The sequence below is a fragment of the Amphiura filiformis genome, chromosome 6 (assembly GCF_039555335.1).
Source record: "Amphiura filiformis chromosome 6, Afil_fr2py, whole genome shotgun sequence".
Classification (NCBI taxonomy): domain Eukaryota; kingdom Metazoa; phylum Echinodermata; class Ophiuroidea; order Amphilepidida; family Amphiuridae; genus Amphiura; species Amphiura filiformis.
The window spans coordinates 55,210,459-55,237,394 of NC_092633.1; the positions used below are offsets into that span (position 1 = coordinate 55,210,459).

A 26,936-nucleotide genomic window follows, 5' to 3' on the forward strand; every position below is an offset into this window, starting at 1 on the left:
CACTCCTTTTCCCATAGTCCTGGATGGAGAGATGCATACAGGTAACTAAGTCTGCTACTATAGCTAGTCTACACGTCACACAACCAAACACTTGTTTTGCTCCCTCCATTGGCATTCAAATGATTGCCCTCAAATCTAAACTACATTTTCAGCTCGGGGACTAGTCATAGATTTAGTTGAGACAGAGAGAATGTCCTCTAGGATACTCATTGCAGATTGCACTATTCAATAATTAACTCTCACTCCCTGATCAATGTTGAATCCTACTTGTTTGCTCATACACGCTTTGTGGCACTCAACATTGATTGTTGAAAGGGTGGGGTTGGGATGTTAGGAAAAGGTTCAGGCTTGAGACCAAGAACCTCAGTTTCAACATGTTAAAAATAATGCAAATATCAGCCCTGGGCAAAGTGGTGATATTTGCAATTCTAAGTGAAGATGTTAAAAGTTGGAATAATGTGTGAGGCACATTTTATGTGTTACCTCGCACTTATCCATGATTGAAGGCTATGTGTGATCTGCTGTTGCGGGCTCATTGACTGGTCACAATTGCTCCTCAAATATAGTGTTGATAGCATGCATGTAGCCCGTTGCAGAGAAAAAAAAAGATATTTTAGTGTAAGCTTTTTATCACAACCGTTAGCTAAAAAAACATTTGTTCAATTTTGATTCATCATATTCTCTATTGGGTGATCACTGTTTTCATTCAATATAATTTGGTCCAACTGGTTTCATATGTTAAAGAAGAGGGATTATCTGAAAGACTAATGTTTGTAACTATAAGCAAGTTGTGCATGTGGTTGATGATTGATTGAAGTGTGTGTTTTCATCTGTAGATAGATTCCTTCACTCTTGCATGGTGGATGGTCAGCTGCTTGTGCTTATTCAGCATCATAAGATGTGTTATAAATGCTTAGTTCAATAATGATCGGCATATTAGTAGCTTGCTAAATGCTACCAGAATAGTGTCTGTGCAGCACTGCTTGAGTTTTTGTCATGGGAAGCATCAAATGGATATGTTTGTTTTTCGTTCTTCAGCACACCTACCTATTGCACGCTTTCTCTCTCTTTTTCCAGCTCAATTCATCTTCAACTAATCAAACTATCATCTATACTATCTGGCATGCGTCATAAAACTTGGTCGTCTTACAGCATTTGTGCCCGTGATGAGAAGAATCTTGAGTAATGCTAGACATTGAAACAAGTATTATTATCATTTTTTTAAATAAATGAAACAAAACCACCGGTGATTTATTCCGCAGATGGATGAAAAAGAAGATGAAAGGGGATCAGATCAAAGTAGCAGCTGCCACCCCCATAGCCGATGATGAAGACAGGTGGATTCCTTGTTTCCTCTCGGCTCCTTTATGTCATGATTGGTTGGATGCTTATTGTGCTTGATTGTATGCCCCTTGTTTGCATGACTAGCTAGCTAGCAGCTTGAATATTTCTTTTGAGAACTATTGTTTTCTACCACCCAACCAGTGCATTTTGTTACGTTATGATTCACTGTGATTTAAGTTAATAACCATGCTGCTTTTTAACCATGTGGATTTATTTATTAGATCCATGTTTAACTAATTGGCTCCAGTTAAAAACCATGTGATGTGAACTTAGAAGTGCATCAATTCAGGTGTATGTTTGAAGTGAAATTTGTGTGTTTTGTGATAGAAATGACTAATTAGATACTAACCTACTCTTGTTTTAATATGCACAAAGAATGGAATCTAAATCAAGAAGGTAATCAAAATATGAATAGCTATTGGATCAGAAAGATCAAAATGACAAATTGTAAGAAAAATATTTTGAAAATATTGTTGAAAATCTGTCGCATATGCAGTTACGATAATGCAAATAAAATAACATTTCAGGGACTAAGGGAATTCTATGATTTCAACTATACATAGAACACATTCGAAACTATCAAATTAACTGTTGTATTGAGTATTATAAGTATGATATGATACAGAGTTTTGTAATTTGTATAAGCATTCCATAAAAACAATTTGTCATTTGTCATTTTTTAAATTGCTTGAATTTCCAAACAACCATTCCTATGCTCACGATGATTAAACTTTTGATATCAAATTTGGTATCAACCTTCGAAAGGAAAGTGTATAGAAAATTATTATTATATAAATTATTTTGCCATAAACTCATCAGACTCTGATTAAATGGGGATGGAACTAGTGGCGACTTTTTAATTTGGCTGTGTTTATTTGTGAATACTGTCAAAATGTCCAAATGAAACTTGATAGACTGATGCCAACATGAAGTAAGAATTGGTAAAGAACATTAAGGCATAAAAAAACAGCATTAGACTTCAGGCAGAACACCCTATAATTCATTGAAATTCAGATTTGTGCATTTTTGGAACAAGCATAGATGTGCTAATGGTGCTACGGAAGTGGCAAATGTGAAAACAATAAGACAAAATTTGATATTAAAATAAAAGTATAAATTTGTACTTTTTTACTTGGTTTTTTTCTTACTGCACAAGCAAAGCTGTTGAAGTCAAGACTGGTACGGTGTTAGCAGTTATAGTAATTTACACTTTCACTTTTACGATCCCAATTTTATGAGACATGATACATTGTGGTTAAATTGGCCTATATGGATCGTTTGTTGGTGCAGGTAGACAAAATTATTTTGTACAGAAAATCTCCGGTAAAATCAAAGTAGATTGGTACTTTTTTTTTTTTTATTTATGTTATTGTAAACTGTTTTGCTCTGCATGCAAAAAGTGTAGATGTAAGATTGCATGAACCAGGCATGGTCAGCTTCAGAACAAAGGAAACAGGGTTATGTGAGATTTTGTATAAAACTATCCCCAATGATGTATTTATCATGTTTGGTCAAAAATTACCTGTGTACAGTATGGATGGGTGGATCTGTAACTTGTCCGAAACACAACATGTTGAATTTGTGTACACATTGTGAATAGCAAATAGGCAAGATTACTGAACACAAATTCTCATGTGTTATAAGTGATCATACAGGGGGTGGGGGTCACAACCTCTTTTGGAATATGCCATTTGTTGGTCAGACATAACGCCAAATTGTGTAATACATCATTCCTGCAGTAGGTTTGTGACCCAAAATATAGAGCTGGGAACACCAGTGGGGTCCAGGTTCACCAGTTGGGAATCATTAGATTACACCAGTAGTTTGTTTTTTTTAAAAATTACGAAATTCAAACAGATAATTGAATGGTTTTTATTCTGAGCTGCATTCTAACTCATTTCATTTGTGTCTTTATAGGAATCCCAGTAAAGGTCCTCGTCCTGCCACTGCTCCTCCTGCCCCTGGTAAAGACTTAAATGCCAACAGGCCTAAGGTATTCTCTTTGGATCTGGATAAGCTTGGTCTGGAATCCACAGCTGATAATTATTCTGAACCTAAGCTAGAAGACACCAACTGTGTGGATGACTTACTGACTAAACCAATCGTCATGCCACAAAGAAGGTTAGTAAATATGGGCAAACATGGACCTATACATGGTAAAATGAATGTTTTTAACAGTTATCTCAACTAAATAGAGACTTACTATAATATATCCTCACCACATCCTTTGTACTTAATCAGAATTGTGACAGGTGTGGTAAAGCTAATCATGTGACAAAAAACCTGTGCCTCATACACAAGAGAAATATATTATCACCCTGTTATTTTTTAGGTACAGGGATGATTGATAGCTTTGAGGCCCGAGGTAGAAGGAGATTAACTATACAGTAGTTCTTGAGGATGGGCAATGTAGTCTCATATGTGGTGATAGTAACTGGCTTTTCCAGACAAGAGTTGTCTTGTGGTGTTTGAACTCAGCAGCCCACTTCTTTACCATGCTGTAGGAAGGGGCATCCTCCCCAAGTGTGGCCACCATGTCTTGGTGGACCTACTTGGGTATTATATTAAGCCTTTATTGAGAATGAGGTAGCGGATGACTTTGCATGATAGTGGATTTTTTTTCCATCTTTTTCTGCAATTTTCAAGGTGTGTTTTTTATTCTCAAACACAGCTGACTATTAAGGTTATACGAGGTATTAATGGTCGAAGCAGCCATAAAAATCGATTTTCATTATCTGAATCAATATATTATTGAAAAATAACACTTTGGTGTTTTGCAAAAGTACATTCTACAAATCATATACTTGGAAAACCTGCTTAATTTATTATTGTTAATGAGTTATGTACGTTTTACAAAAGTGTTGTTGTTTCAGCCCTCTTTACAACATAACTCAAGAACCACAGGACCTAGAAAAATATATCTGTGATATTTGAATTCTTCTACACGCTCGCTATGAATTGAGCAATGCAATTTTTGCTGAAGCTCACTACTATTCGCAAGATGCTGTGAACTACATTTTTTTGTTGCTGCTTCGACCAACAATACATCGTATTACCTTAAGGTTTATTTATATCAAACTGAAAAACAAGTAAATATATTCAATACTTTCAGTGAAATCATTCAATATATTGAACTGCACAGACTATCCGTCAAAACTGTATAGCTCATCTCTTTACTCAGTACTTTAATTATCATAGCAATGTGCAATGATATTTATAAGGCCTGATATTTTGAGTTGGTCATAACATGTTCATGAATTGTGCCATGGAGTCAACAAAGTAGCACATCTTGTGGTAACTTGCATGATTATTGTAAATTTTTCAATTTTCTTTTGCAACAGAAATTACTTAACAAAATTATGATATTTTATTTCATTTTAAAATATAAATGAACACTGTCAGGTGATAGTGATCTATAAACTATATCATTTGATTACCAAATTGTGGTAACCAGGAGCCATTTCTTTCATTTTCAGAGCTCAGAAGCCTAGTACACCTAATAATATGCAGTTGAATATACTCATCTCTCAGATAGCCAGTAATGACTTAGCCGTATGCATTCAAGCATTAGCACAGGTAAGATTGCTATAATAATTTGGTCCAAACAGGTGCTGAGCTAGGAACCAATTCATCTCATTAAAAAGTTTTGGGAGTTGGAGAAGGAGGGCCTCTGGGGCTAAAGTGCAGTTGTTTATAGTGGGCTATGGGCAGGCATAAACCTACAAGCCCCTGCGTGCTTTACAGTCGGATCAGCTGCAGAGCCTTGTAGTACAGACAGGGAAGAAGTAAGACCGTTCTGGCTCGGGGAATGGAACAATTCATCTTTCACCTCATATTTCACCCATCACACTCATAGACAGTTAATATTTGTTTAATAGTGCATGAACATTAACTGTTAGGTGATTGGGTAGGAAGGCAAAGCAAATGCTCAAAATATTACATGAGAACTATTGTTTTATCATGAATTTTGTATCCACCTGTCTAGCTTGATGAGGTGCTTAAACTAGACGACAAAGAAAAGGTGATGGGTGAACATGTAGACCAACTTCTAGTGACTACATTAATACAGCTACGCATGGCATTCAGTAAACATATGGGTGATGAAAACTCTTCCAAAGATGTGGTACGCATGTACAGGTGCTTGGTGGCGCTTCTTATGTCGGTGAGTTTCAGTTTCATATGTACCTTTATTTGTTCATCTTTGTTTTGGTTAACAATATAAAATAACATAAAAATGTCATCAAAATAATTTTATAGTACAATTAGCCTAAAACATTATGGAGGAAAAGTTTAGAAGTTCAGAAGATTGCCTTTCAATGAAACAAAATTTATGGTTATATGAACAACAAAAGCTTTTATGAAAGTTTGAGGTCATGTCTTCCGACTTATAATCAAGAACTAATGAATGAATCTCTTTGATTTGACCTTTACCAGCTTTTTCAATGCAGCGAGTTAGCACAGAAGGCATCCAAAGAAGTGTTGTGTGATATAATCAATGGCCTCATCACAGCGCTGATAGATGATAGGCTGATGGCATTTGATGAGGGACCTCAGGTGGTCAGATCGGTCAATGTGCTGATGGTCAAGGTTGTAGAGAATGCAGACCCCAATCATGCTTTAGGGTAAGTTAAACAACTAGAGGAAATATTTTAATTAAGTAATTAGGAGAAAATTATAAGGTAATAAAGAAAAAATATGAAAACAAAGGTGTACTTGTATTCAACTTTTGTTGTGCGATAACTTTGATGTTAATCACTCTTGACACCTCTGTCTTCTTGTGCTCATTAAGTAAGTTGCTTTTAAGATATGAGAGAGATTGCAGTTTCCAAACGTAGTATCCAATGCCCATGCAACCTTTTCAAAATCCGGTCACAGGAGAGTGATTTTGAATATATTCCATGGGCGTTCGATACGTACGTTTGCAAATTGCAATTTTTTTATTAAATCAGCCAGTTTATTCTCATAAAATTACATATAGAAAGACAAATAATGATACATGAGGTAACATGAATAAAATAAGTATAGCAACAATAAAATACATAAAGAAAAACAAACTAGCAGTGTAAAATCTAGGACGCGGAGATACCCGACCAGCGAGTCTCTGGCAAGATGTTTTTATGGAAAATTAATATGTTGATCTATTTCATTTACATTTTTCATGTACAGGGCACTTATAAAACTTCTTCATGAATGTGTTGCACATGATAGTAATTCACCAAAGTTTACACAACTAGTAATGAAGGTAAGATTGTATAACACTTGAAATTAGGCAATGTCCATTGTTGAATGTACAGAGGGCCCTTGTGGAAAGCAGTGCTGTAATACTTTGCTGTAAACCTTTGACGAGCGTGTACTACCGTGATGTTGCAAAACCGAAGCTAGCAAGGCGTTCATTCATAAATTTATACTCGGCAACAGCAAATCACCTGAGCAGCCAATCAGAGACAAGTACAGTAAATCCATGATGCATGCTTAAAATACACTCTCGTCAGGTTTACAGGCAAAGATTATAGTTCACTGATCAGGGCTACCCTCTTTAAATATGTTTGAAATAAATAAATAAATAAATAAATAATAAATCATTTCTCTAAGGCTGAAAGAGGTCAATGATGCAGTGTAGGAATATAAGACTTATAATTCAAAATAGAAATTGTGCTTGCCCTACATTTAACTGTTCCATTAATTTTAGGTTTATGATTTTCAGCTTGTTTTCATAGACCTAGTTTCAAAGGGAATAGATAGCAGGTTGTTATTTTTGCTTGCTGTTTCAGCTTGGAGCATGGTAATAACATGGTAAAGAATTTTCAACTTTTGGCCTGAATTCACTTGAAGCTATATTGTTGACCAAATTTTCATTTTTTTCCAGCCTGTTTTGAGCTTTTCAAGCCTGAATTCACACTCTTTTTCAGGCTATTTTCAAAAAACCCATTCTCATGCCTGAATAGAGGTTATCCACTTTACTCATGTGTGACTTCTAACAAAAGGCACTGGTTCCCGTAGTATTCCTCATTCAAACCAATTCAATGCACGACCTCAGAGTTACTTGCATGACTTTGGCGGGCTATTTTGAAACAGTCATGGTTGCACATGCAGGTACTTCTTTTGAAAGTCCTAAACAAGGTATAACAGTCGCTGATAGGATATGCAGCTTATAGAACACACATAACCTCTATAAAGGTAGACTAAAATCTTGCATTTCAGCAGTACGTTTTATTGATTTCACTTGGATTGTCTTCTCTTATTTGCAGTGTTTATGGCGTATGGTGCGTATGATGCCTAATGTCATCAATCAATTAAAGGTTGAACATGTGTTATTAGATATCCACCTGTTTCTTAGAGCATTCCCATCTAGTACATGGAAGGAGAGGTCTACTGATGTACCATTGAGGACAGTCAAGACTATACTTCACTCCCTTGCAAAGATACTGGGCAACAAGGTATGTGTGTGATACTGATATTAATACTGTTTGAATGAATGTTATTGGCCCAGTAGGCGTATTCTAAAAGGTTATTATATAGTATAGGCCTGATAAACTTATTGGCAGAAAGTTGCATCTGAATTGTTACCTACCTGCCCAACAACATAGTTAGTCACCACATTGGCTTATTCCACTTGCATTCCATATGCCCCTATGGAAGACATGACGGTAATCTTCCAAACAGAGATTATAGATTTCAAATGGAGTCACCGATTCCACTTGCATTCCATATGCCCCTATGGAAGACATGACGCTAATCTTCCAAACAGATTATAGATTTCAAATGGAGTCACCGATTCAGGTAATCCTATATGAAATCCACACTCCCTGTGTAGGAATATAAGGTCATTTCTTCATAGCAGGTGTATTGATGTCAACTGGAATACCACATTCATGCAGGCATGTGTTAAAGGTATACAGCCCTACATGGCAATATTATGAATTGATAATGTGGTCTTCTTCTTGGTTGAAATCATAAGAATGGATTTCCAGTAAACATATTGAGTACAATTCACCATTTTAAAAGCCACAATTTTTTGTTTAAAGTATCAATAATTTGAGTCGATCTGGAAGTTCAGCCCAATATTCTCAACTATTAATACCTTCTAAGTTCTCTTTAACATGAAACATTAAGAGTTTGATGAATTTATCTTTTGATATTTTTGTATGTAGGTGCTGAACTATTTCACATTAATATCCAACCCCAAAGAATCAGAAGTGGAATCCTATCTGAAGAAAGTGCTGAGGAGTAGCTCCAGGGCATCAACGGGTAGTTTAGAACAAGTCAACGGTTCTGCATCAGAGAGTGAGCAAAATAACAACCCACACCAACAGGTAAAACTTGTTTACATCTATACTATCTGGCTAGGTGCTTACACACTGCCCAACCGCTCATCCTGATTATCGCGTAAAAAGAACAAAGTCACGTCTGGGTTGCACGATGCTATGCAACTTGTTCAGTGGATGAAGTGCAGATGTGATTTTATTTCCATAACATGATATGATATAATGGGTGGTTACTCATTTGATGAAGTAACTGTTCCTCCTCATCATTTCCTACTTGTAAACTGATTTAATACACAGTCAATGTTTGGAAAAATAAGTGGGGGTAAATGTTATTTTTTCTTTCACACTAGAATTTAGCTGGCAACCAACAATGTATCCAAAGTGTCTGATGTGACCAATCACATCATAAATTTCATTGTTCTCAGTTATTCCCTTGGTGTGACTAGCATAAACTTGATTACAAACGAGTCTCGTATATTGTAAGTATGCGAAAGGAACAAAGTTGTTGAGCTTTTTGTTTTTTAAAACGGAAATAAAAAACCATCTCTTATATACTGCAAAATAGATTTGTTTGTAATTGGTTAATGCATTTCCCAATTGTCAGTGTTATACCATAATATATAATGATATTTGAAGCAAGTTGTTTTTCTTCATTCATAATATTTATGATTGGAGAAAAACAAAAACAGCTATTGTAAAACAAAATGTGCAGAATTTGTTTTCCTTGAGCTTTTAATTCTGTTTAATGCGATTGATTATTTTCATGTATTTCTTTTTCTGTATAGACACCTATGAGATCGTCACCAAGGAGGGCAGCTAGAAATCAGGATTTGACCATAATATTTAGCAAGATTGGCTCCAAAGAAAACACAAGAGAGGTAAGCTAGCCCATTCTTACATGTTTGTTAGTATTGTTACTGATATTAGTGTAAATAGATGAGACTGATTTATGGCTGGTGTATGGATCCATGAGGGCCACACAGTGAATGTCAAATCATAAGACTAATATATGCCCCTGTCTCAAGACTAATTTCCTGTCTCAAGACTAATGCTACTTGCCGCTGCAGCAAGCAGAATAATGTATCGGCCAATGACATGCCTTGATTATGTCTGTTTGTCTGCAGCATATGTGCATCACGCTGCTCAGCGGCAAGTGGCATGGCAGTATGAAACCACATAAATTAAATATAAAAGCATGTGTGATAGACTTGGATTCATTCTCCTGACTAAAATGTATTTGCCGTCACATGTGTAAACTTGTATGACACTTTGGAATTGGCAGAGTTCAGGGGTTGGTGATCTAAGGGCTAACATTTATTATAGTAAAGCTTTCAAATGCAAAACCTTTAGACAAGCAGAATGAGTCAAAATAAAATTGTATTTAACAGGCTACCTAAGGAAATCGACATGTGGTAAACATTGAGAAAGATAATACATGCACATTTGAATATCAAAATTCCTGTTTATTTGGTTCAGTAACTAGCAGTCACCTTGAGTTTTGTTAGGAGATCGTTCATTTGCAGAACTGCATTAGAAGTTGGGTAGGTTGGTCATCTGATTTACAAGGGGAAAATGCAACACAAGGTGAATGCAGTAATAATGCTGACCTGAGATGCCCATTCTATTAGACTGAGAACTTAACTTTGTAGAGATACTGTATGTTTGATATATAAACTAGTATGCATTGCTAATTCATTTTGCAGGGACTGGCAGAACTCTACGACTTTAAGTTAAAATATCCAGAGGAGGATATTGAACCATTCCTAAAGAAAACATCGCAAGTATTCCAAAACTACATCGAGAGGGGATTACGGAATATAGCTTCAGAAAGAGGGGATAAGGGCACTATTTCACTTAGCAGTACCATGACCAAATCACAGCCTATCAGTACAACAGGTGAGTCAATAGTATACATAGTATGCCAAGCAGGCACAGGCTTCATTATCACATTCAGATTGATTGAGACAATCAAATTATTTTACATGCAAACGTTCAATTTCAGCATGTTCAAGTGTGTAAATTGTGAATCCATTATCAGAAAGATTTTATGAAACTTGTCCGTTAAAATTTGCTAATAACGCCCCAATTTATTGCACAGATTCTAATCTACAAATTTTCCACATGCATATAAAACTGCAATAAAACTGCAGCGACATATACCATGACAACATTCACTCGATCATTCACGGCACCCATTGTTGTTGTTCCAGGAAGTAAAATTTGTAGTAAATGCAATTTGGTCAATAGGTGGTACACTAACACATATCCCAGACAGGTGTTTAGCGGACAATTGCGAGCAAAATTGTTTTAAAAAATGGAAGTATAGCGATGCTTGTGATGCAGTGTTTTCAAACAATCGGGTACTTTTTTTTATCAGTTAGGAAAAATGTATTATTATTGAAAAATCAATTTATCTCCATTTCTTCACAGCTTCAGCACCAATTATAAATTCCATGAGCGCAACAGACAATGAAAACTTATCAATGACAGCTATGCGTGAACGACTCAAGGTGTTACGATCCCAGTGTGGTATTGACAACGCAGAGAGTAGCAATAATAATCCAAATGCCACACAGCAATCAGGCACTGACCACCAACCACCAAAGGAACCTCTTGTAAGTAACCTCACATTTTTAAAACATTGGCTTTTTTGGTTAGTGTAAATGTAGAAATTCAGTCGCTAGTTTACAAAATGTAACAAGAATTCAAATTATATTCTAAAGTCATACGTACTTACCAAATGAAGTCTGTAATATGTTAGGAGTTGAACCTGGTGCTACGAAATAAATATTCCAATGATAGAGCTTTGTTGATTTGTAACAATAACTTGGTTCATCGTTGTTCCTCTATTATTCAAGCCATCCTCTGAGCATAATTCTCCACAACACCAGCTCTTTTCGTCTCCTGAGGTAACAATATTTGTCACATTTTTGATGTTCTTTCTGCGATTTTGTTTTCTTGATATAGCGTGTTAAATCAAGTCTTTGTTTTTTCAATAGAATTTGTTTTAAGTTTCAAAAGCTTGTGGTTTCTTCATTGTTAACATTTTTAGTATAAAGGCATGCATGCTTATTTCTTTGTTACAGTGTTGTATTTTCACTCAAACTTTCTTCATGAGCTGCTTATTAGCACATTTTCTGTGCTTTTTTTTGTTGTCCATGTATGTACCCAGTGTTGTTATACACTAACAAATATGGGTATTACCTTACCAAATATGGGTATGACCGTACCAAATATGGGTTTCCTTCCCAAATATGGCTAGTACTGGTCTTAAAAATGGCAGTTGGGGGCAATGCAGTTACCAGACTTGTTGTAATTTGTCTTTTCCTTTAAATATCTTGTATCAGAAATTGCATTGTGTTTATTTTTCAATTTGTGAGTGTGGTTTTGCATCTTCTCATTTGAATGTAAATGGGCTATTCCATTTCAAATCCATACTACCTCTGTGGAAGATTTTTGAAAATAGCCTCCACAGTGGGAGTATGAATTTCAAATGTAATGAACACATTAGGTAGCTCCATTTGAATTTCATACACCCTCTGAGAAAGATTCAACCTGAATCGCCACAGAGGGAGGGTGCATTTTAAATAGAGTTGTCAATGTGCTAATTCCATTTGAAATTCATACCCCCTCTGTAGAAGATATTTCCAAATCTACCACAGGGGGAGTGTGGACTTTAAATGGATTAACCCAATTCATATTTCTGCTGTTTAATTTCCCTGTTATCTGCATCAGCAACTTATGTCTGCTATATTTCAGGTGTTTCTAATTTCAGCATATGTAAATTTGTTTTTTGTTGAAGAAATATATGGGTTGATTTTGTCATATGTGATGCGATCAAGCAAAATTAGTCGGCAAAACTCGTAAATATTAAAATTTCAGCTTCTTATAGGATAGTAAAAAGCATTTACAAATCTGGATTTTGCAGAAAACCCCATTGAAATTGAACAACCAGTTCCAAAGATATGAGTAATTAAAGAGTCTCCAAAACAAGATGAAACAAAAGGAAATATTTCCTTTGTATGACTATATCTCAAAATCAATATTTCTGAGGTCCGACTGATTTTGCTTGATCGCATCACATATGTGGATAATTAATTATGCCTGACTCATTTCTGTTCATTGAAATATAAAATAACTAGATTTGTAATTTCTTGATACTAACCATGTGGAAATTGAAATATCTATATGATGATCATTAATATAATAGCATGTGACCATAGCATGTTAATTAATTCAAAGGTATGTTAAGTTTGTCTCACAACTTCTTGATATGATCTAAAGAATGCATAATTTGATTGATTCAAAACTAACAAATACATGTATTGTTGGTTTACAAATTGGAATATGTGCCTGCCCCACCAAGTATCTGTAAATAATCAACTGCATTTTAACTTAGGAGATAGGTTTTTAGGAGCCAGCCAGTTTCCATAGATACAAGACAAGTAAATAACAAATATAGTATATTATATGATCATTGTCTTATGTAACTAAAATGTCCATTCAATTTCTGTCCAGAGCTTGTAGGTAAAAATGATCTTAATTCAATTTATTCATAGAAATTAATCATCTGGATTTAGTTGGGTTTTTATCAATAAAAAAATGTCGACTTAAAGTGTTCAAACCAGTAATGACAAAATGGGCTATTCCAGTTGAAATCCATACACCCCCTATGGAAGATGTTACCTTAATCTCCCACACAGGGGTGCAGATTTCAAATTGACACACCCATTCAGGTAACCCTATTTGAAATTCCCACCCCCTGTGTAGGAGATTAAGGTCATGTCTTCTACAGGGGGTGTATGGATTTCAACTGGAATAGTCCACAGTGAGACAAACAAAACAGTGTATTTCTAATGAGCATTGCAACTAACAGAGCAGTTTATTTTTGCTTCATTGCTTGCCTTTCTAACCATGATAGCGGAAATCACACAATCTCTATAATCCTGAAAGGGTAAGATAGGTGTGCTCACTCAACCAACGTACTAAAAAACAACTCCTGGTCTCTAATGCAGTGCCAATTTGCTATTTCTACTTTATTTTTACTCAGCTTTTAGTTTTTAGTCTAGCGTCCGTACCATTCTTTTCTTTTCCATATCACTGTTTGAAATAAATATAAGATGAGTTGCACAAGAAGACGGATTATCCTCTCTCACATCTCTTTATTTACATATTTTGTTTGTGAGAAAGAGGGAGGGAGACAGGTGGGAAGGAATTTGAGTATGTGCTCATAAGCAAGCCCAATGATTTTGCACTGGAAAAAAAAAGCAAATTTCACAGGGGAAAATGGAAAAGTGCACTGAGAAAAAACCCCAACACAAATGGGCTGTAATGTTATGATTATCGGCATTTTCATTTTTTTTTCACCCTGAGATATTGGGCAGGTAACTTATACCTCAAAATAAGCTTTACTATGTCCCACATTGCTTGTTTGCAAGGTAGTAAAAAATCAGTAAAAGATCTGGAAAATCCTCTGTTTTCTATTCATAACCTCATTAATATACACGATGTGTTTAATCCAATCACAGACGATAACTTTTAAATACGCGGACGCAAATGCAGGTTATTGAAAAAGTATAATGGCAGCGTCTCGTGACGTAGCTAAAAGTACGCTTTACAATGACCGTGTTACGTGACGTGTTATGCATTCGAACAATTCACGCGGGCACTGGCCGCCATATGTGGACATCGCATGATTGTGTGCTAGTGTGATTGGTTGTTAGCGATATTTCCCTTATGAGCTATTCGATTTGTTAGAGGGAAAACTGATGATACAGTTAAAAATTGAATTTTGTTATCAATTTAAAAGAAGAAAGTGTGACTTAATTGAATAAAAAAGTAAAAAGTGACGGTTATGAATGAGGTTATGACTTTGCATCAGTTGTTTTGAGGGTATTGTGAAATATCTAAACATTGTGCTTTGGAACCGAGGAATATCCCGCATATTGTTTTTTGAGAGGTCCAGTGGACACAAGCTCTGCCGACATTACAGCCCATTCATGGTAGATTGTCACAATTTTGTGGGGAATAGCAGGGAAAATAGCCAATTGCACGGGGAAATTGCGCAAAAACTTGTACATTTCATGGGGAATTGCGCAGAAAATGGCTAATGTTGCGGGGATTTGCGCAGAGGTTTGACAACATCACAGGCTTGAAGGACAGTGATTGTGCAAGTTTCACCTCAATGTTGTCAGATCTTTTTCTTGAGTAAAACAGCAGAAAGCAAAACCCTATATTTTGCTGGAATTTGGAAACAAGTCATTGTGCGGACCAAATCTTATTGCGAGGAGAAGGGCAAATTACGCAGAGCGTTGCATGATTTTTTGCTACAAAATATTGGGCCCTGTTCAGATTCATATTCTTGTCAGTTAAAAAGTCAATTGAACAGCAACTGAGTAATTTCATTAATTTTCCGATACTACAATGTATATTGTAATTTTCCAGTGAGTGAATGTTTTTTTACTGCAGCACACTATATATTTTACTAGCCTAATATATTTATTGAAATAGCCAAAAATAGCCACAAAACATGCACTTGTTTTGTTCTGAATTGGTGGTTACATAATTTTACTCATATTGACAACTGTACACATAAATCCCAGGAAATAAGAACAGGAAACCATAGTTCCTTACAAAAGTTTCAAAGTCCTTCCTTATCCCACCACAAGTATGGGTGTTAAGTTTTGAAGGGCTACATTCTGCCATTAAATATTATTAATTGTGCACTACAATAATAACCATTTCCAGACCTGAAACTTTTCCTCTTTTCAGCTTTTTATGTTGATCAAATTTATGTGTTTTCTTTTATTTGAGCCATTTTACCCCAATTTTACACTGTTTTTCAGCTTTTTTTTGGAGCATTTTCAGCTTTATTTCCTCTTTTTTTTTATAAAGACCCTGTTTCAGATCTGTATTTCAAATTGATACAAATAGCATGAAAACTAAAACCTGACATGATTTAGCCACTCTATGGTAGGCTTTATTTCTATAGACAAGTATTACATTCCACGATAATAATATGAATGTTATGACTTGACTGTATAGCATGTGTTATGCCCATAGACTAATTGTGTGTGTATATTGTATGCTATCATTGTATAGTCTAGTGATCATACTGGTATTGCAGGATTATATCAACCAGAGAGGGTAAGATAGCATTAACATGGTGTGTGTGTAATCTCTCATTCTTCTTGCTCCACATAATTAATACACAGCTTTCTGACAAATTTGAAGTGATCAATGCAGTGGTGATACATTTGTAATAATGAAAACATGCTCATCCTATTGCTGTCTAAAGTTGGAGAGAAAAGCAGGCCTTATGGAAGAACAGAGGAATAATTGTACCGTATAGGCCTATATTATTTGAGGTTTAGGCATAGGGTTAGTCTGAAAAGCTAAAATGACCCTTAAATATCACCAAAACCTTGATAAATTTTGAAAAAATGGAATCAGTTTTTGCAAACACATTTTCAGTCAAAATCAATACAATTTAGCCAAAAAAATTACCGTTTTTGTTCATGATTACAGCGAAATTGGGGAAAATGGTTGTTGTTGTTGTTAGAAATAAACCAAACAAACATGTTTGTTGGGGAAAAAAGATTGTGTCAGTTGATAGTACATTTAGTTTATTCAATGTAGATGATTAATTTAGTTTACAAAAATGTGGGCGTAAATTTTGTATTAAATTTAAATAGTTGGATGACACTCAATTCAATTCTTCTTCTTCCTATATACGTGCATATCTCAAATTGAGTATTGTCGCACGGGCTTAACGTGCATAGTTTTTTACCTATGCACGATCCTGGAACCTAGGATTGATTGCAGATATCAGAACCGGGATGGTCCCCCTTCTCTTTTCGAATAGCTCTGACACTTACGCGTGCACAGGGTTTGACTCTTCCTGTACACGGGACCAACGGCTTTACGTGACTTCCGAATCACGGATTTAAGCACATACACTACCTATATCTGCACGTGATAAGCAGTGTATGGGGTAGAAGAAATTCTTCAATTAAATTCTGAAATTAATAACTGAACTGAATTGAAGGATTTCTGACCATATAGGAACTTTTTGGGAGGGAAGAGAATTTTCACCTAAGGCAAGCCCAAGGCTCGAACCCTCGTCGATCGTATCTCCCGGCCGGCAGCGCAACGCCTTAACCACTCGGCCATCTCGCCCTCTATTATCTCCCAAATTGGTGATCCAAGAAAAGTTTTGCAATGAAATACACACTGTTCAAAAGATCACAGTATCATAATAGTGAATGTCAATGTACAAACTTATTTTTGACTTGGACTATGCCATGAGGATGAGGATGTTGAAATTGTTGTAACCATGGTAACACCTAATGGCTGATTTCACCTTATATGTATTCTTGTCATAATTTTAAAAGCTATCTAAAAAAACAATACTTGCTACACCTACTTTTGTTTTCCCTGACTGTTTTATGCAAAGCAATTGTTGTCCTCAAGTGCAAAACAGATTTTTTAGAGAAAAAGGAATATGAATTTTATGAATTTGAAAACAAAATCAAAAGAGATTGTTAATTTAGTTATTTCTAGGTCTGGTGCCATTAGATCCCGATAGGACCAGACTCAAGCAAAATGCTCAAGCCTATATAAACATGCCTGGGATCAGGGATATAAGGATCACCTTGATCACAAATAGTAAGCATATCAGCATGGATCCTATGTTTGATACTTGGTTGACAAAATAGGCAAGTTGTATAAAAGCATCTGCTTGTAAATTATACAAGTTGTGTGAGTTTATATCACCAATATGAGGCATGTACCGTAATATTTCAAGCAAATTAAGATCCTGCCAAGGGGTTTTATCATTCATGAAAAAAAATTGTTTTTTATTATAAATTCCATCAAAAAAAAGCATGTTCTTGATAGAATTTGTACCTGGTCAATTATTATGCTTTCAAGGGTTCTAACAGCAGACTACGACATATTGAACCTAATAGCCTTGGGTTTGTATCTGCACATTTTCTGCAAACGCTTTGTTATTTTTTCAAAGGCTGCACTACACATGAAATTTGTGGTGCTTTGGTTTATTTGTTCTCTTTTAACTCTTTCTGATCCCCCAACACTCTCCCTCACCGTACTTTCTCGCGTTCCGATTTCATGGTTTTACTAACTAACAAAACAACAGAAAGATTTGTGCCCATTCCCTTGTGTATCATTATTACAGTAAAGTTACCAGTTTTGCCTTGACAGACTTTTAAGTCTGAGAGTTAAAGAGTTTTAAAACTCTTGCAAGCTAGCAAGTTGAATTTGGAACAATGCATAACCATATGAATGTGAGGAAAATGATTTATTTGGTCACAATGTTTGACCAAATGATTAAAAATGGGTAAAAATGATTAAATGCAATAAATTACTGAGTGTAACCTTTAAAGTTAGCATAGCTATGTGCATTAGCAGCCTATCAGTACTTATCAAAATTGATTTTTTAAGATGTGAAATTATGTGTAAATTGTGTGACATTTGTTCTAATCTATTCTTACCAATAACAGTAACACACTGGGTAATGGTTACCACAATGTGGTTTGTAAATATGTGCAGTGAAGTAATTGATCAGATATTAACAGTTTGCTGTGGTATTTTGGGTTTAATTATCTTAAAAATATCGCATAAACAACAATTACCAATTAAATGGCTTGATGTGTTAACTTAAATTATATGTGATTTTTTTTATACAAAATTGTGCAATTTGTTTTTCAAAGCCTAACCATGCCCTGATTTGTCAGTTGCATGTTTGTGTGATAGAAAGGACAGTACTTTTATTTTAATTTGTTAACCCCAACTTAACATGTTTGTTCTTCCCACCCCTTTTACTTTGTCAACCATTGCATAAACTTTGTACATGATTCATCAACTGGTGGTTCAAAGAATAGATAATCAACAAGAAAAAAACTTTTTTTAATGTAATCCAATTTTTTACCGGTTTAATATAATTTAAAAACATAAAGCTGTGAGCTACAAATGATGACATGATTACAAAATCACAAGAAGTAATAGTTAAATAGTACATGTTAATGTCTATGATACTATACGCAGAAGAAATTAAAAAAAAAATTATAATGTAATTCAACACACTTCATTGTGGTTAGGTCTTATAAATAAAAGTTTCTTATCATTGGTTATTTACATCTATATATAGAAATTGTAATTTTATTTACAATTAATTTTATTATCAATTAATGCATACCACTACATGTAGACCTACCAGGACTCACAGTGACAAAAGAGATTGTGTAGCCGAAGTCATGAGCAGCTCTGTACATGTGTATAAAGAAGAAAGGATCGTCTATTTTGTAGTGATTGGTCCTCCCACAATCATGCATGTGAGCCCTCAGCGCTTGCTGAGCTGTAGTGTGCCATTTACCTATCTATGTAAAAAACAAAGTGCCAGTCACGATGACAACAGTCAGAAATAAGTATTGAAACACAATTTTTAGCTCAATATCACTTCAACATGGCACATTATGAGGTGAAAAAATTTAAGTAGTCAATATAGTTGTAACTTATGCCCACTATAATTTCGAAGCAGAAGGTGTTGTCACTCTGGGATTGATTTGTCTGGAATTGAATTGGGTTGAAAATTGCCAGGTGGTTGCATTGGCAGGGGTTCAAATTCCTAATCAATTGCAGGAACCTGTTTGCGAAAACCTTCGGTTCGCGTAAACGTTGTAGTGCAGGGCGATATATTCAAAAATTGTATTCATCTATTGCTATGGTAGTTAATCCTGTTACATCATTACTTTTACGGCAAATACAACAAACTAGCAAGGTCACATTATGGGATTGTTGAGTAATAATTAATTTTAAATGAAAGTACGTATGCATGCATGGGCCATGGATTCCCGTTCATGATCATACAATAAATTGACCGCTAAAATGAAGAAAACCTTTTCCCCAACATTTCAGAATTGTATTTTTGGATTAAATAATATTTTTGTTGCAGAAAGGTAAAATATAACACAATATGCGGTCTGAGACTTGGAGAACCAACCAATTTTGGTTCTCCTAGTTGTAATCCAGCGAGAACCTTCAGGAGAACTGGTTCTCGGGTTCTCCTTGAATTTGAATCCCTGGTGGGCATTTAAAAAAATGAATATGGTACTTTATAAATGGCTTTAAATGTATTGACACTTGACCTAAGAAAACATGTAGTGTTTTTCTTCCATTATATTTTTAAAAGGGAAGAACATTTTATAACAAAAGAATTCAGGACACTTATAAAAGGCATAATTTGTTTTATATAATAAAAGAATTTTAATAATTTGATTTGCATCTCACCTTCTGCACATTTCTTTTTTAAAGCACTTTTGTTTGGTGATGGTTACACAATATAAACGCAGTGGATATTTTGGGGGCTTTTTAAAAACACAAGCAGCTAAAGGTTTCATTGGGGTGTGAACAATGCATACAGCTTGAAATCCCTAGCACTAATGGCTTGGTGTCTGTGTAATAGCTACACAGCATAATAGTAGTATTACCGTGCAGTGTCAAGTGCTTTTAGTTCAAAAATACTCTTTTTTTATTTGCAGGTATTTTGGTGCCTACTAGATATATTGCCTGTTGTTTATATAGTAAATCAACAGATTTGTCATTTGAGAATCAGCATTGTTATGATATATCATTATCAATAAGCAATTGCATTTACGATGTTTGATCATTTAAAAATATTAATTATAATTTTGTCAAGATCATATGTGTATGTATTCCTAATTATCACCCATGTGGTCCCCAATTTACTTCTTTGCTGCATTTTTGAAATCAAACCCCTACCAAGAAAAAAATCACTAAAAAATATGCATCTTATGTTTCCCCAACGTATATTGGGGGGATTTATTCCCATCCCCCGGCATCTACGCCTGTGCTTCTTTGTTAGCTCATTTGATTTTACTAAATATAAAATGCTTGGGTTCTCATGCATAAATACACTAATGCAGCATTTTAAGAAGTAACAAATTATACAAATTTTGGAGTTAGTTTTGATACCTTTAGTATTGTACAATTAATGTTAAAATTCTGTATGTAAAAGAAATATGAAATGTGTGAAGAGTGGTTGATTGTTGTGAGAAAATTTGTACTTTTAGTTCTTATGTTTTAACATACTCTACATGTACAAATGTTTTTCAGATTGTGATGATTTGTACATGAATGCTTTTTCTCACATTCCATTAAGTTGTGTTATTAAAGTTTTATTTATATTATTTTATTAAGTTTCCAGCAGCTCCTGATTTATGTGCTTTGATAATTTACTGTTCATTTGTTTTCCTTATTTATATGATACACATTGTTCATTGAAGTTATTTTAATAGATGATGTTACATAATGTAGTATGCTAGACAAGTATTCACAGTACTTTACATCAGAGAAGACGTTATAGTACACTTCTAATAATGCATTTCTTCACTGTGTACTGATTTGATATGCAGTCCAGTGCAACATAGGTCGACAGTGACAAATAATATCTCAATTAACAGAGCTCATCCAGATGTTGCAATTGAGGTGTTTTTTTTTGTCACTCGAACCCATGTTGGCACTGAATAGCAAATTAGTACTAGGAAGAAATACATAGTAAGAGGTGTACAATATCTTCTCGGACCTTACATGATATCATACAAGCAAAATGCAGGGTACAGGCCTTTGTGGTATTAAATGGGAGTGGTAATGTCTATACCTGGGTTTCCAAACTTTCTTGGAATTGCACTTTAGTTCTTGAATCCTTATGTCAAATTGTATCAAGTCACAATCATGTTAAGGTCACAACCCCAAATGAGGTGTGGGACCCACTGTTTAATAACACCTGCGTTGGACTATTGCTACTATGGTGTAGATAAATGCCAACTCTAATGTCACATCATCTAGCTAATCAGTGTAGGTAAACACTCTAAGTACCATGGAAACTAAATGTTTGCATTTTGCCCATTTTTGCCCTTTCAGATTTCACTAGGCTCAAGCTCCAGCAACGTGCAAGCATCGCAGCAACAGAATGCATCACAAGATCACAACGTAGAAGATTTGAAGAAACGACTAGACAGAATAAAAAGTTCCCTCAAGAAATAGACAACCCAGTGCCCACAACACCAAACATCGAAAATTATGGATGCTCCCAGTTGCAACACTCATTGTAACAAATGCCATATTGCTTTTATGACAGTTTTCATAAAATATCACCTTCTAAAGAGGAGCTTTTTTGTGAAGCTTACTTGGCCAAATGCTGACATCTTCCCAATACAAGATTGTTTAAATTTATAAGAGCAATATTACTTTTGATCAGTCAAATATTAATTTGTTATGCGTGCAATATTTTTGTGAAATGCGCTCTGCCTTGGAAGTAAACAACTTACAATATTTGTGCAAAAAAGTGATATTTTCTCTTTAAATTGCACCATTTTGTGGTAATAGAATAGAAATATAAAGGGCGTGTCATTACCCTTTACACCCAAATAATGTGTCCTCGGCAGTAAAAATGTTTTATTAATGGGTTTGGCTGAGCCTCGCCCATTATGTACCGTTTTACTGCCTCAGACTCATTTGGGTGCAAAGGATACTGCATTACCCTTTATTTCTTAATTAAAAGTTCCTTCCAATGGTTCTAATCATATTAAAAGCTCCTCCCAGTGGTTCTAATAATAAAAGTAAAGTTATGAACTCTGGCAGTATGATATGTTACAATGTAGCTCTGTAAGTTTAAATACTAAAGTACCGTATTCATTCCAATTAGCGCCCAGGGTGCTTTGCAAAGTCATTTTGGGTGGGTGCTTATTTTTTACCTGGTTTACCTTATTTTTTCCTAAGGGCCGTTTATTAGAGACAAATTTACCTACGTTATAATAGTGTCCCGAGATGTTCTAGTATCTTTTCTGATGCAGTAAATGTATTGCAACTGCAAGTTTACACAGGACTTCAAATCCTCAAGCTATTTCACTGTATCAATGTCTATCAGTCACTTCAACATTAATGGTACCCTTTAGCAAATTGAAAATACCCTGGGTGGGCGCTTATTGGGGTGCGGGCGCTTATTGGGGTGCGGGCGCTTATTGGGGTGTGGGCGCATATTGGAACGAATATGCTACCACAATTATGCTAGTTTGAGAAACTGTATTCCACCATCCTGTAGCCACCAATATACTGCATTTCAGTGCAGCGTAGAGAGTGAAATACATTAACTGTGAAAGGTCACAAACTTGGTTTACAGGGTGGTACCATGTGCAGCAGCATAGTGTAAAACACATACTTGTGCCTGTGTTTATAGATTGAAGAATGATGATGTTAATATTATGTAATATAGAGATGTATATATTGTACAGAGACTTTAATTACAGTATTACAAATAATGATGGCCAGCCAGCACACATAGGTACAGCATGCCAGCACTCTTTCAACATTCAGCTAGTTATTTCACACAAAAAGTAATGTACATGTAATCAGTACACTTGTCTTGATAAATTGAAATAATACGTAATCATGGCGATTGAATCAAGTACATTGTAATTCTAGTTTTACTTTTGGTAGACTGGATTTAACATAAATAGGCTCATATTTCAAGGCACTGGCAGGTATGTAGTTTAACATGTATCATACATGCCATTAAATGTTGGATTGAAAATTTTATATCTAGACATGTTAGAGGAAGTGTAGATTTCAAATGGAGTCCCCTATTCAGGTAACCCCATTTGAAATTCACACTGCATGTGGGAGAGTAAGGTCATGCATTCCATAGGCGATGTATGGATTTCAACTGGAATAACACAAATGTTGATCATTGTTTGTAATTATTTTGATTTGTTCATTTAGTAAGTCAATGATATAAACATGATATATTCAGTATTAGTTATTATTTATCTGATACCCAACATCTCAATCATGTAAATTGTCTTAATATAAGATATGTGCAAAGTGTACTAAAGCTTCGGCTTGGTTCAATGTACTCTTAATAATAGTGAAGTTATCATCGATATCACATATTTGTCACGAAAGAGAAATTTGCTTGATCCTGTCACATAATTGGGTATTCCGGTTGAAATCTAGCATACACCTCCTATGGAAGGCACAACCTTAATCTCCCACACAGGGGTGTCAATTTCAAATGGAGTCGCTCATTCAGCTAACCCTGTTTGAAATTCACATGCCCTGTGTGGAAGATTAAGGTCATGTCTTCCATAGGGGGTGTATGGATTTCAGCTGGAATAGCCCAACGTTGGCTCAAATTGTATTATCAAACATATTTCACTCGATATTTGTGTATTTAACATAATTTCAAAGTTGTATCATCAAAGCGAGTCACTTGTATAACACTGGTTAGCATGTAGATTGAACTAGTGCTTATATAGGTTAAATGTGTAATTATAGTTTCTAGTAAACTACTAAATTGTAAACATAAACATGCAATATAATGCAAAATATGACTGACAGCAGCCACACATGTGACTAGTGCTATGATACCCAGACACGTAGCCAGGGGGTGTGAGGCATCCACCAAATCAACAAAAAGGTCTACTTTTCAAAAAATGTGCCCAAGAAGGACCAAATTGCGTGAAACCTTTCAAATTAGAGTGATGTGTCCATTTTAGGGACGTTAAGTCCACATTTTTGCATGTAAGTGAACTTATATAGCAAAAAAGTGCATTTTTTGGAAATTTCTGGCTATGTGTCTGATGACACGTAATAATTATATGTTACCTAATTGCCAACAACTCTTGTACATTGTCTTAACAAGGTGTCCTTTGACCTTTTATCAAATTGTTATACAGGATGCATACAGATAATGGATATTTATCTCTATAGAAAAATGATTTAATTTGTGTACATCGTGGAACATACTCTTTGCGTGGCTGTAAACCTCACTAATATGGACGTGTAGCGTAGCGTTGTACGCTTGTGTATTAGCATGATTAGTCGCGGAGTAACAAGCGTAGTTGAATGGTCCACGATGTACACAAATTAAATAATTTTTCTATAAGTAGTACTATATTAGTACTTCATCATTTTTTTTTGAAGAGAAGCAGTTACAAAGTTAATAACAGTTTGCAATGGCATGCAGTGCCACAGTGAAGGGGTGTGTGGGAGCAGTTCTCCCAGTGAGAATTCTTTCCCCCAGATCCCCCACCCAGTAAAAAAACAAAATTATGAAAATTTCCATTATTTGGGGCAAAATTTGTTGATTTCCCCCACCCCAGAAATTAACTTTGCATCCCAAAAAGTTCCTATACAGTTTTTGCATGTATAGATCCCACCTAAATCAATGAGATGATCAACTGAGTGTAGGGTTTAGACTAGAACCCTCATAGATGCACATGTTTTCTATATCAAATTTTGATCCCACCCTAGAAATTTTGTACTTGGTCATGATAGGTACTATACTAAAATACCATAAAAGTGGTCATTTTACATGTGTAAAATTTTGTCTTGCATTAATAAATCAAAATGAAAGTTTGGGGCATGTTCCTCCTCCCCTGAAAAATCATGCACATGGGGAATCGGATTCTTCCCCGGGAAGAAATGACACCCTTATGTTAAGCCTTGAGTGCAAGAATTAATGTTCCACAAAGATGTCTACTTTTACAGAGGTTGCTTCAGTTTGTCCACATAATATCAATCTTAGAGACACAGTTCTACAGATATCAATACTCACAATACAAATATATAGCAGTTAGTAATAAACAGTGCCAGAAGTTGAGGCTATGTATGTGTATTTTGTTTGTAATCAAATAAGGCCATCTTAATTTAATAGTTTGTCTCAAAGCCCCCACACGCATTGATAGAATTGCCCGCTTTTTTGCGCGTTATTCCTGCCGGACAGTGAAACCTCCTTGAGAGATGAAAGGTGATCTATTGTCAAAAAGCTCTTACGACAGATAAAAAAAATCCTTAAAAAAAGGCATTCTGCATTAGGTTTTCAACTTGGGAACGGCTTTGAGGCAAACTATAAGATAGTCCAATAACAATTGACTGATATCAATTGAATGCAAGAATATCGTATGTGCATACTAATAACAAAGCACTTACAACCTTGCTGCACTCAAGCTTCGAATTTGCTAACGAAGCCATGTCATTCATACTTATCTATATCGTTATCTCTAATTTTTTGCTTGTAAAAAATTGTCTGAAATGAAATATGGATAGAGCACTGATAGTAAAGAAAATACAGGCTAGCATGTCTGTACTTGGCAAATCGTTTGTGTGAAGTGTGATTTATTTTTGTGCAAGTATCATCATCATCATTAAAGCCATAATGTGTGATTTGCTCAAAGCGATGCCCTCAATTTTTATTGAATTTCTACTTTTTGCATGATTGTGAAAGGGTAAGCATGAAGGATATAATATGAAATCCAGAGTTCAACGATCGAGTGATGGCTTAACACCCCGCTTAACACATCTCATGTGTATCATGGAATCAGTGACGTATAAAGTCTGCATATAGCTATTTGTCTTACGTCTTGTTTGTTCATCCCTGCTGCGTGAAGCTCCGCCAATAATCATAACGGTTCCTTTTACCATCTCTCCTCCCCATGTTAATCCAGATAACAAAATGTTAATTTAAAGTCTCATTGCAAATGAATTTTCATTTTTAGCTCATTGCGCAAGCAATGAACTATAGGCATGGTCCAGATTTCTGTATGTTTTTTACTTTCTCTTGCTACATCGTTTGAGCAATGTATCTGGTAATTTGAGGGAGCGATCTTTGCATGATCGTTCATGATTGTTACTTATTTAGCAAGGAAAATTCGGACGGAAAGTGTGATTTTTAGAGCATTTTGTTACGAAAATGTTTACCAAATTTCATAGAATAGTCTCCTTTGCAGACTGTTTGTGGTGCTGATCATATTACAAACACTGTAGAAACTCCTTGATCTGGCGATGCTGTTTCATTTTGTAAAAGATGTTGAATTTTGTTCCTTCAATGTTTGCTTTTCAGGGTTGCTTTGCCTTACATTGGCAAGTCCATAGATATTGCACCAAGGCCAACTAATAACTCAATGGTGCTAATAATGTGTAATGTTTCCAATTGGGAGGTTTTTGGGGACCAGTAAACAACTATAAAGACTTAGCAGTCATAAAATACTGAGTAAATAAACTGACAGCTAATTAAATACACTTAATTAGGTCAGGCAAACCTGTTGTGAAAGTTGTAATGATATCGAGAAGGTCGTATCTGCAATAGCTACCCTATAGACATTTGACCATTTCTGCATTCTATATTGTACATAATCTTAAAAATAAAGCACTTGACAGCTATTGCATAAACCCTACCTATGTGTTTTTACAATTTTGTATATAAGAGATCAAGTGCACATTAGGGGTTTA

The 26,936-nt window shown here is 35.2% G+C and overlaps 1 protein-coding gene across 9 annotated transcripts in view; it reads left to right on the forward strand.

Moving 5' to 3' along the window:
* Positions 1-25,803, forward strand: part of LOC140155645 (cytoskeleton-associated protein 5-like) — a 67,114-nt gene extending 41,311 nt beyond the window's left edge. For 2 of the 9 annotated variants that reach the window (XM_072178562.1, XM_072178569.1), the window contains 16 exons: positions 18-41; positions 1,263-1,337; positions 3,262-3,465; positions 4,821-4,920; positions 5,330-5,506; positions 5,779-5,966; positions 6,511-6,586; positions 7,593-7,781; positions 8,496-8,657; positions 9,395-9,487; positions 10,313-10,505; positions 11,040-11,224; positions 11,468-11,518; positions 13,531-13,563; positions 15,711-15,755; positions 21,570-25,803. In XM_072178562.1, coding sequence (XP_072034663.1) covers positions 18-41; positions 1,263-1,337; positions 3,262-3,465; positions 4,821-4,920; positions 5,330-5,506; positions 5,779-5,966; positions 6,511-6,586; positions 7,593-7,781; positions 8,496-8,657; positions 9,395-9,487; positions 10,313-10,505; positions 11,040-11,224; positions 11,468-11,518; positions 13,531-13,563; positions 15,711-15,755; positions 21,570-21,692 — 1,918 coding nt within the window. In that variant the 3' untranslated portion in view covers positions 21,693-25,803. The remainder of the gene's footprint in view (positions 1-17; positions 42-1,262; positions 1,338-3,261; positions 3,466-4,820; positions 4,921-5,329; positions 5,507-5,778; positions 5,967-6,510; positions 6,587-7,592; positions 7,782-8,495; positions 8,658-9,394; positions 9,488-10,312; positions 10,506-11,039; positions 11,225-11,467; positions 11,519-13,530; positions 13,564-15,710; positions 15,756-21,569) is intronic. The other 7 variants (XM_072178564.1, XM_072178565.1, XM_072178563.1 and 4 more) reach the window with 7 other exon arrangements.
* Positions 25,804-26,936: the final 1,133 nt, after the last annotated feature.